Below are 12,133 nucleotides of genomic sequence, written 5' to 3' on the forward strand. Positions count from 1 at the left end.
GTAATAATTAATATAACAACATTAACTACCATTCATATTGTATGATTATTAATTATTATTTATATTATAGATAACTAATAAACTATCGGCTATGGAAAATCAAGTAGCAGAACACGAAACTTATAGAAATGCGTTTATAAACTTAAATGATTGGTTAAGAAAAACTCGGGTTACTGTTCAGAGTTGTGCTGATACACATGGGGATAATAAAGTTAATGCTTCTAAGATCGCTCAGCTAAAAGATATTGAAGAATCTTCTCATAGTGGTGAAGGAATGATCAAAGATGTTTTAGCACTTATTGAAACTCTAAAAAACAGTACTGGACCAGAAGGTTGTGATAAATTGAACCAAGATAAAAATCAATTGAACAGTGACTGGGACGAGCTGAAGCTTTTTATTAAAGAAGTACAATTGGCATTAAATAAATGTGCTAAGGCATGGGATGATTTTAATATAGTATATAAGGCGTTAAAAGACTGGGAAACAGATTTAATAGATAAAGTCAATACAGCTTCATTGTCTAATGAAGCATATACTCCAGATGATTTAGACCAATACAAATCGTGGTTACAAGAAATCATTAATCAAAATGTATCTATTGAAGAACTTACTGATCGGTGTGAATCGTTAATGGAATTAAGTGCATGTAATTGGGTTAGAGACGACACACTAAAAATACAATCATCATATACAACTTTATTAACTACTACTCAAGGGTTAGAATTTTTTTTTAATGAAAAACTTAGCTACAAGTGTCGTATACTATCTACTGGCGAATGCTATCTACAAAAAATGACTACTTGTGTCATATGTTATCTACATGAAAAAATGTGATTTGAACTTCCTAAAAGATTTTTATTGGAGCTTGTAGTTTTAAAGTTGTTATTGGAATTATAATAATTGTATACCAATGTGTCTTTTATGTCTCTTAAAAAACATTCAAACACTTTGGTTAGATTAGGATCTTATATTATATTTCACTTTTTCGTGTTCCATAAAATCTCAATTGTTTGTTTTTGAGCTTTTAGCAGCACCTTTATAAAAGATCATGGACCTCTTGTTATGGTCAATAGTTTGGTGAAGAAAATTGTGATATTTTAAAATGATTCATTGTTTCCACTCATTTGAATGAATTTTTGATTAACAAAGCATATTGTGCGATTACAACCATAAGACTAGTTGTTAATGTATTAAAAATAGAATGAGAAAATGTGTAAATAACTTTATTAATGTAGTTAGCATACGCCACCAGTAAATTGACTGTAGATAGCATATGACACATGTACCAAAACTTAAAACAAAAATTTTACTGATGTTTTTATTAATTACTGTTTTATAGACTCGTATCAAAAGCAGAGAAGACTTTAACTGATCATACTGAATTTATAGCGGCAAAAGAAAAAGTTGAAGAATGGTTAAATCGTGCTCATGGTACAGTTCAAGATTGCATTGGAGAAGGTGACTTAGATTGGGTAAAAGATAAACTACAAACAGTAAATCTGGTTTCTTCTAGAATAACAGAAGGTAGGTACTATTGGATTATTTATAACAAAAATGTAATTTTTTGAATATGTATTAAAATATTTTATTTTATTTTTTCCGTGCAAATAATACCTAATAATAATGTTGTTATAAAACCAAAGGTCTTAGCAATTGCATATTTAAATTTTAGGTCAGTATTTAATGAATGGTATACAGGAAGTTTTCACTAAAGCATTGAATAACACATTAGCAGCAGAAAGAAATGCTTTAGTTAATTCTATGGAAGAACTAAATAACAGTTGGAATAGTTTAAATATTGATTTAAATTCTGTTATTGCACATTTGAAATCTCTCCAAGCACGCTGGGAAGAAAACAATGAAGCAAAAGATAATCTTGAGAAATGGCTAAGTATGTTAGAATCTAAAATAACTAAAAAGCATGACTTTAGAGCAGATGTCGGAGAGATGAAAACACTTCTCGAAAGATTAAATAACACAATAAATGAGATTGATGAGAAAGAAACCGATTTCAACCATGTTATCACTGAAACTGAAGAACTCTCAAAGTTCTGTAGAAATAATAATCTAAATTCTGATATTAAACAGTTAAAAACAAGGAAAAATATTCTTAAAGAAAAAACATTGAAACGTATAGATAGTCTAGAAAATGAAATATCACAACATTCCAATTATTTACAAGCACTTCAAGAATCTGAAAAATGGTTATTACAAATATCATTTCAGTTGATGGCTCATAACTCGTTGTATATCACCAATAGACAACAGACACAAGAACAAATAAGACATCACCAAGTCTTACTCAATGAAATTATTCAGTAATATATTGTAATCGAAAATATGAAGCATAATTTTATTTATATTTCTTGTTTGTTTATAGGTACCAAGATGTATTAGATGATTTAAAATCTAAGGGAAAAACCCAAATACAACGTTATGTTTCATCTACACCGTCAATTCAGACAATAGTTGATCAGCAACTGAATAATATTCAAGATAGTTATAATTCATTGTTTAATACAGCTCAACAAATCAAAGCTAGACTTGAAGAGTCTCTATTAAAATTCAAACAATATGAAGACATGTTGGAAAGTATTTGGTCAAACTTGGATGATTACCAACCGTTTATGAACAAAACCATAGATGGTAATTGGACTCTTACAGAATCTAAAGAGCAATTAACAATTTACCGGGTAAGAATCCATTATTATAAACTATTTCGGTTAAGTCAGGTAACAAATGTTATACTTTACAATTAAATAATAAAATAATAGAATAGAACAATAGAATCAAAATAAACGACATGAAATAAAATTAAATATTTTTATAAGCTAGGTAATAACATTCATTTAGATTCCTAGGTACCTAATGGTTTATCAATAAATAATAATACAATTAATAAGAAAAATGCAATTTTTGTTTTTTATTTGACTGTGAGGAAATATGTTTTATTTTGTCTGATTTTTCAACCCCTAAATCCCATATAATCTACCTAACATTTTAATATTTTAAATCACTGAATAAACAAAATGCATACAATACCTATAACATCTAATATCATATCGTTAAATAATATCAATTAAAAACTCTAAAATATTATAATTTTATGACATGTTTTTTAAATCATATAATTTATTATTTTAGGATCTCTTGAATAAGTTACAAGGAGAAAAAACTAGGTTGGCTTTAGCTGTACAGGCTTGTGAAGCTGCAGTAGCGAGTATTTCTAGGCCTAGTAGTCCTGTAGAGTCAAGCAACTCTACAATTCCCGAAAAAGAAATTTCCATTCGTTTACGCTTAGAAGAAAACCTTGATCAGGTAACTCATTATGCATACTATAATATACTGTTACAACTATCGGAATGCAATGTTTTGATTTATAATATAATATTATTAATAATTTAATTTAATTTAATTTAATATATAATGTTTATAAATAAAACAAATAATTAGTTGTGTATTGATAAATACTAATGTTTGTAGTTTTAGATTTCATTTAACAAAGTAGTGTTGTTTTTTTTTTGTTTTGTTTTTTATGCTACATAGAAAATCAAACCGACACCAAAACCATCTGAAACACTGTTATCAATGCTTGAACAATTAGAAGACACAGGCATACCTAAAATTTTAATTCCATTTACTGATTATGTATGTAGCTACGTTTTTATTTTGATTGATAATAGTTAGAGTATATACATGTTTATAATAGGTATTTATGTTTCTATTCTTTACGATACTATGTGTTCATACAATACATATTAATATTGATTCAATACCATAACATAAATTATTAGGTACATGAGATTCCTTTTATGAATTTGTTTATAATAGTGATTATTATTTGTAGGTACAAAACTTTGTTGATGAATTGATCAATATGATATCAGTTTTGGAAAATAAACAAAACCAGCGTGAAATCATTTATGAATGGATTGAAGAAGAAATTGTTATTTTGAACAAAATGAAAGAAAAACCAACTAGGATTAACATAGATGCAACTGCTCAGGAAATAACCAATTTAAATGAATTATTACAAAATGTTAATGATAAAAAATTGGAAATAACTGAATTAGTATCAGATGATCCATCAGATAAACTTGTTACTGATTTGGACAACTTGGCAGATATGGTAAATTTAGTACCTAATTACTAGGGTTCAGATTTTATTGCACTGAAAAGTACTAAAATATACACTATAACATAATCAATAGAAACCTTAAAATACAACATAGCAAAAAAAAAAAAAAAAAAAACGGAATAAAAAAATTAATAATACACAATCAAGTAGTAAATGAATATAGTCATTTTCAAACGATATGAAAGACTGATTATATTGAATATTGAACTATGTACAGCAGTATATTCTAGAGTATGAATAATAATAATTTAAAAAATATAAAGACAGGTTACAAATAAGAAGTTATAATTGCACATAGACCTTATACCGTATAAGGTCTATGTAAATGTACAATTTTAAATATTAAATGAAAATGTAGGAATTTTTCTTATAGATTAAGGCGCGGACTGGTAAAAAAGGGCACGGGATGATACATAATTTAAATGGTAAATAACAAAAATGTTTGGGGCAGATTTAAAATTTGTAGATTATGTATAAAATATTGAAAATGCATAAAAATTGTAAATAGGTACCAAGTTAGCACAAATATTCAAACAAAATTCTACAATATTAGATTAAAAACAAATTAGATCAAATTTTAGATCAAATATATTTTAGGGCAAGGAATGCTATAGCATCCTAGCATCCCAGTCAGTCTGCACCTGTATAGATTCACATAGGTAAATAAATATCATTTTTATAAGTATAGGAAAAAGATTTTAAAAATTACAACAAAATAAAGCATTATAATGTTTATATCAACAAAAAATAACATTAAAGATCTAAAATACTTTAAATAATATGCAAAATAAAAGTTCATATTTGGCACATAATATAAATTCATAGCTCACTGATATTTTTATCTGTAACCTATAATAATTAACAAATGCTAAAAAACCTGAATCATGGTAATTACCTATATTAAACAAACTATTTAAATGTCACATAAAAAGTGTCAAACTATAAATTATTATTAAATTTAATGAATAGTATGAATTAAATAATTTTATTGTTCTCTATTTATTATAGATAAATGAAATACTCCTGAAAAAACAATCTGATCAGAACTTATTGTTAGTATTTAAACATAGCGAAACAGATTTACAAAATTGGTTTGATAATTTGTCCAAGTGTATTGAATCTTTGGAAAAAGGCAGTGGAAACACTTGTCAACAAAAACTAGAATTGTTTAATGATGCTAAAGAAAATTATATTAATAATGGAGAAAAGCATATCAATAATTTAAGGTTAAACTGTCAAAATTTAAGAGAAGTAGTCAGTATTTCAGATGCTCAGTTACTTGATGATCAGGTATGTTTGTTACCTATATTTTGTTTTCCTTTATTTTTTACAACTAATTAAATTATAACTTTAACCATGTATATAATAATACATAATTATATGATTACCTATATTATATTAACATTTGTTACTATAAGAACTTAAAAAAAAAATTATATAATATAATTTTTTTGTAGATGAAATCAGCTGATCGCCGTTATAGAGACTTTTGGACAAGAATGGAAAGAAAATATGAAATCTTGGAAAATTCCAAAAAAAATCTATTATATGCCAGATCAAAAATAGAAGAAATTAACAGTTGGATAGATGAAAAATTACAATTGTTGGATGAAAATAATGTAATTAGTTATGATAGTAACAGTATCGAAAAGAAGTTAATCGAATTAAAAAATATTAATAAAGAAGCAGAGACAAAACATATTTTCTTAACTGATTCGCTTACAGTTAAACTCAATGCTATAGAACTTGAATCAGAGCCTGTAGAGTTCAATGACCTTGAAGAAAATTTTTACGAGCCTACAATCAATAAATTGGGCAATTTTAAAACAAGTAAGCTAAATTTATTCTTTACATAATTAAGTCAATCTAATCTTTACAATAATTACAAAATCATAAACTATTGTTTATTCTAGAAATAAACGAAAGTCTATTAAAAATTAAGAATATGCATGAAGCCAGTCAAAAGTTTGAAAATTCACTTAATCAGTGTAATGTATGGTTAGATCGCAGTGAAAAAGATCTTTCTCCTGATAAATATAAACTTGAACCTTTAGAATTGATTGTAGCTGAGAAAAATGTTGAGAAAATATTGGTATGATATGTTTAATTATTTAATACAATGGCATGTATAATGAAGATGATAAATGATGGATAAGCTTATTTAATTAAAATAAATGTTTTTAATAGAATTTAAAAACAGACATTCAATGTTTTAAAAATGGAAAATTATCGGATTTGGAAAAAAGTAGTCAAGTCTTATCTACATTTTGTGATACAGACAATACTTCAGTAATACAATCATTCTTAAATGGTAAATTAATTCTGTTAAATTTAATACAACCGATGTATTTATTCTATTACTAAAATTTAATAAATTTATATTTTTTTTAGATGTTCTGAATAAAACTAAACAAATTGACAAAATGAGTGATTTTGCCGAAGAAAAATCAAAATCTGTTTTGGAAAATAGGAAAAATGTTGAAAATCATATTAATTTATGTCAGCAATGGTTTAGTGAAGTAGAAGTGATCATGTCTGCTGATGTTCGTTTATCAAGTTTAAATATTGTAGAAGATCAATTGAAAAAGGTAAATTATTTATTTTAATTTTGAAAATCATTATTATTATAATTTGTTTTTGAACATATCATAAATTAAATAAATTAAAAATAATAAACAATTTTTTCTTGATATACTCGTATAATATTATTACAGTATGATGATCTTAATAATCGCAGTTCTGAAGTTGATAATACTATAGAAAAACTTAAAATAACTAGTGAACAAATGGTATTATGTGAACCAGATATATTAAAGATTAGCGATCAGATTTTATCATTAGAAAACAGTCAAAAAAGAGCAAAATCAATGATCAAAGATAGAATTGAAATGATTGGGCAATATCTTGAAAAAATGAAAAATATTTCAAAAATCGTAGAAGAAAGTAAGAAAATGATTCATAAAATTCAGTCAAATTTGCAAGAGCTTAATCGTCCAGTTGGAAGTACTGTGGACGATGTTAAAGACATGATAAAGTCATATGAAGTAAATAAATCATAATATATTATGTTTTGAAATTTTAAATAATTGTTTATGATATTCCTTGTTTTCAGATTTTGTTAAAAGAATTAAAAGAATGGAATGATAAATTGAGTGATAATGATAATGAATCACTTAATGAAATCGTTAAACAGCAAGAAGAATTAATCAATACAATTGAAAAACAATTATCAAAACTTAGACAATTGTTGCACCTCCATGAGCAGTTTATGACATTGATTGCAGATATTGTTATGTTCCTAACAAAATATTCTAGTATTGTCAATGAGATTGGAAAATCTGGAAACACTATTCAAAACAAAATCAAACAGTTTGATGAGGTATTTTATTTTTCTTAAATACTATCAATACATTTTTTATTTATTATTGTTTAATACATTACAGGTAACAGTTAAAATTCAAGAGTGCGAAGCAACTCTCTTGTTGGCAACAGATAAAGGCGAAAGAATTGCAGAAGTAGGTTCTGCGTTCGATCATAACAACATAACACAACAGTTGCAATCATTAAAACAACAATTGCTTACTTTGAGAAAAGCTGTAGAAAAAGAAAGACAAAAACTTGAAGCTACCGCAGCCGAACACATAAAACTTGCTGCAGATTTAGAACAAGTTTTAGATTGGATACGTGAAAATGAGGCTCTCATTAAATCCAGACCGCTACTCGAAATAAATATTGAAAGTGTTGAAATCGATCTAAAGGCACATGAGGTAATATTATTTTAAACAATTTGAATAAATTTGAATACATATTCTGAAACTAGGATTAGACCATAACATTAGTTAAAAAGTATTTAATAGAATACTGCTGTTTGAATAAAATCTATTTTAACGATTCATTGTATAGTAATTAAATAAAAACTAATTTTAATGACACAAATTCAATTAAATCACAGCACCACTCTAATTTATGAATATTAATTTAAAATAAATTTCTAGATTAGTGAAAAAGAATGCCTTGGTTTCTATTTCATATATTACGTTTTATCCTATAACAAAATGCATACTTAAAAAGAAAATAACAATAATAGTTAATAGGTCCCAATAAAATGTTAATGGGCATGCCCTTAGTACTACCACTACTACCTACTTAATTGTAGTTAAATTTAAATAGTATTAAATATTGATGTTACATAATATTATAGGTAGATATGTATAAACGTTATGCCTACTCTTGAATAAGATATGCATTCCACTCGAAAGCAATATATTTTATGAATACTTTTTATACATTTTTATATTTAACAAATATAAAAAAAACATATTAATATAAATTATTAAATATATATTATAGTATGACACTGTATATATATATTGAATATAAAATTATAATTGTATAACATTTTAAATGTAATTTTTTTTTAGGAACTAAAAGTAAAAGTTGATGACAATTTGTCTCGATTGAAGACAATACAATCAACAGCCCAAAATGAAAATATTGAAGACAGTACAATGCTTGAATGTTTGAGTGAAGCTAGCTCATTTTTGAATACTATACCAAAAGAATTACAAGACCGACAAACATATTTAAACATAAATAAAGACTATCGTGTAGACTACGAACAATTAAAGGACAAATTTATAATATGGATTAATGAAGCTAAACAAAAATTAAAATCGTTCGAAGAAGACAAAAATGATTATGCGAATATGGTTTCAAATATAGAGCATTTAAAAGTATGTACACGTACAGTAGGTACAAGATGCATGTGTTCAATTTATCTGTTTATTATATTTTTTACAGGCATTTTTTGGTGATCAAACTGCTCATGACTTAGTCACAAAAAAAATCAAACATTCCATAGATAAAATAAGGCCGTCCTTAACTCCTCAGCAAAACGATGTACTGACAGATGAACAACGGGGTTTTATTAAAGACCTCGACGACGTAATAAATTTGGCTAAAGCGGTTCAGAAGAAAATGGATGACGAATTTGGTATTTTTAAAGAGTATAGAAATGCTGTCGACAAAGTAACATCGATTTTAGACCGCTGTAAATACAACGAAGATCCTATTCAGAACTTAGCTGGCTTATATTTCAATGTTGAAAAAATTACATTAGTGCAAAACGATTTACTTGTAAGCGACGTGCATTGTTAAATTATTTTGTAGTCATTAGTTAATAATGGTATCTTATGTTTTGAATTTTTAGCGTCAACAAAACGAACTAGAGTCATTGCTGAATAAATCAAAATTGATTGTTGGCAACAATGAAATCCAATCTAATGCCGATTCGCTAGCGAAACAATGGTCTGAAATAGAAAAACAAATGTCGTCTCGAATAATGCTTGTAACCAACGTGGGTGATAAATGGAAAAATATCGAAGACGAGTATAGGAAAATCGAAACTGAATTTACTCAAATTAAAGATGCTTTAATGAGCGTCGATCAAGTGATTAGATCGAAAGATCAATTAGTGGAGTCTTTAGTTACACTCCGCGTAAGTCTTGCCTGTGTATTTTAATTTTTCTAGTTGTACATTGATGGTTGTGTTTTTTTTTCTAGAAACTTAAAGAAAATTTGAATGTTTGTGGTGATAAACTCAATAGTATTAGGCCGATCGGTGAGAGCGTTCTCAACTTTTTAACTTCCGAATCCCACCCCTCGTCCAGTACATTGAAAGATGACATTAAATCGTATGACAAAAAATACGAATCGTAAGTTATATTATTTTGTATTTCTATATTTAAAAAAATATTATTTTTTTATAGGTATTATTTTTTAAATAACAGTGCTTATGCTAATGACTAATTTATAAATAAATCATTTTTAAACTTAACATATTTGATATATACATAGTTTTTACCTATTAGCTATAATATAATATATATTAATTACATTATTATACCTAATTTAAAATTCCCTTGCAGGAAAATAATTAACAAATTTTAAATTGGCATTAAACAGTTTGTAAATAATCGCAAATGCCGTTTTAGTGCATTTAAAATATAAATGTTTTTTAAGTCATTCGATTAACTCGCACGTTATGTTGACAATATAATTTGTACTATTTAAGTAGATACAAGGACGTAATGTCGTAATCGTATCATTCCTTGTACGAGTAATGTACCTATGTATAATATTATATTGACATAATCTTGGCTCGTAAAACTTTTTCGTTTATTGATATGTTTATGTGAAGTTTTTGTTGGGCAAATATTTATTTAACACAATATTCTCACTGTTTTGGTAAATAATAAATAAAAATTTTTAACGAAAGAAGGTTTCGTTTTTAATAAAAACTTATTTTTGTGATCAATTTGATTCCATTTAGAGCGTTCGCGATATTCATTTTTAATTGACTAAAAAGTTCAATATGAGAAAACGAGCCTTTACTGGGCTTTACATAAATATCTATTTTAAATTATTACCAATTACATTTATGAGTTAATTAGTTTTTACTTTTTAGTTTAAAAAATATCAAAAAGCCACTTCTCTATTAATGTCATTATTTATTAGTTTCATTATCGAATGCATTACATAGATATTCAATGCTATCAGTCACATGTTAGGGTTTTTAAATTTAAAAATAAAATGTAAATTCTTGTTTTTCCACCGTACTCCTTGAATTTTAATCGTTTTTAAATTAATTATTTATTTATAGTTAATAGGTCAATGTTACTTATTTAAACAGTTAAATTGACCTAGGTTTAATAGGTAAGGCTCATTTCAAATTGGATAATGTTATTCTATAATTTTTAACGACATAAATATATTATATATTTATATTGTCCAACGCCACAATGATTATAGCTACTTTTTATTTTATATCCAGGTACCATGAAATATAAAAATAACTTGTTATAATATTACATTAATGAAGCTAGCCAATGTTTCGGCAGATAAGGGATTATTGTTGGCTAACCTAACACTTGTTTTTATTATAAGAGCTTCAGTATATAAACATACTATTAATGTTGTATAGTATAAAAACTAATAAATAATGAACCTGTAAAAATGTATAAAGAGTGTGTAATGTGATGTGTGATGTGGGTGCAACACTATACATTTATATAATTAAGCATAAATAAATTAAAATTAAAAAATAGTTTATATAAAATAATAATTTTTTTGATCCAAACTTATTGAGGAAAAACATTATAATCAATATATTTATGTGTTTGAAATTATAAATTAAAGGTTAAATATCAATTAGTTAATTTTTCATGCATTAAAATAGTATTTATAGTTGCGTATCTATTATTTTACCAATATTTGACTAGATTTATACTAATAAAAAACATATTTAGGTGCTGTATGAGCTAATCGTGCTATAAATATGCATATGTAGGTACTAGGTACACGTTGTGGTAATTTTATGAGCAGTGGACATAATTATAATAATCTTTGAAAATATACTTGGATTTTAATTGGAACAAACAATTTGCTGCCGTTACTTATTGTTTTGGTTATTGGTTACATATTTCATATTTGTATTACTTTGATTTTATGAGATACTTAAAAGGTTATATATTTATATATATATATATATTCTGGAACAATACGTACAAAATATTGCAACTATATGTATAGTATGTTAGCCTTTTTTTCCCCTGTTCATAAACCTGCATGAAGGGGTGGGAACTGTTCATCACAATACTGCCACCTGTTTCTTATATTTTATTAAAATATAAAAATATAAATAAATTTCATTATTTCTTTTTATTTTCTTTATTTTTTATCCCGTTCGTTTATTCACCAACATAGAAATTTATACAGAAGTGGGGGCCTGTGTTGTATGTTAGCCTATATGATATAATATGACTCATCCCACGACCCGCAGTACAAACTATGCTTTCAGTAAAAAAATTTAACTCGTTGGCACGCTGCCAGATAATTAATGTATGACACCACCTAATTGATTATGTCATACTCCTCTAGTCCTCAAAGACAAAGTATTACAGCTTTTATAATTTTATATCCAAATAGTAACATGC

At 26.2% G+C, this 12,133-nt stretch overlaps 2 protein-coding genes across 4 annotated transcripts in view; one reads left to right on the forward strand and one right to left on the reverse strand.

The window, feature by feature from the left end:
* The window catches only part of LOC149055669 (uncharacterized), an 88,413-nt gene that overhangs the window by 64,664 nt on the left and 11,616 nt on the right, over window positions 1-12,133 (reverse strand). The gene's annotated exons all lie outside the window — the stretch shown is intronic.
* Window positions 1-12,133, forward strand: part of Msp300 (Muscle-specific protein 300 kDa) — a 77,358-nt gene that overhangs the window by 39,121 nt on the left and 26,104 nt on the right. The window contains exons 66-84 of the mRNA XM_089226081.1: window positions 71-717; window positions 1,341-1,525; window positions 1,674-2,319; window positions 2,382-2,694; window positions 3,146-3,319; window positions 3,548-3,649; window positions 3,849-4,130; window positions 5,148-5,429; window positions 5,597-5,969; window positions 6,053-6,231; window positions 6,327-6,450; window positions 6,531-6,727; window positions 6,854-7,183; window positions 7,252-7,518; window positions 7,583-7,906; window positions 8,561-8,872; window positions 8,940-9,275; window positions 9,349-9,636; window positions 9,702-9,853. Coding sequence (XP_089082207.1) covers window positions 71-717; window positions 1,341-1,525; window positions 1,674-2,319; window positions 2,382-2,694; window positions 3,146-3,319; window positions 3,548-3,649; window positions 3,849-4,130; window positions 5,148-5,429; window positions 5,597-5,969; window positions 6,053-6,231; window positions 6,327-6,450; window positions 6,531-6,727; window positions 6,854-7,183; window positions 7,252-7,518; window positions 7,583-7,906; window positions 8,561-8,872; window positions 8,940-9,275; window positions 9,349-9,636; window positions 9,702-9,853 — 5,513 coding nt within the window. The remainder of the gene's footprint in view (window positions 1-70; window positions 718-1,340; window positions 1,526-1,673; window positions 2,320-2,381; window positions 2,695-3,145; window positions 3,320-3,547; window positions 3,650-3,848; window positions 4,131-5,147; window positions 5,430-5,596; window positions 5,970-6,052; window positions 6,232-6,326; window positions 6,451-6,530; window positions 6,728-6,853; window positions 7,184-7,251; window positions 7,519-7,582; window positions 7,907-8,560; window positions 8,873-8,939; window positions 9,276-9,348; window positions 9,637-9,701; window positions 9,854-12,133) is intronic.

The sequence above is a fragment of the Diuraphis noxia genome, unplaced genomic scaffold, assembly GCF_037042655.1.
Source record: "Diuraphis noxia isolate RWA-SAM2 unplaced genomic scaffold, SU_Dnox_SAM2 contig0004, whole genome shotgun sequence".
NCBI classification, from domain to species: Eukaryota; Metazoa; Arthropoda; class Insecta; order Hemiptera; family Aphididae; genus Diuraphis; species Diuraphis noxia.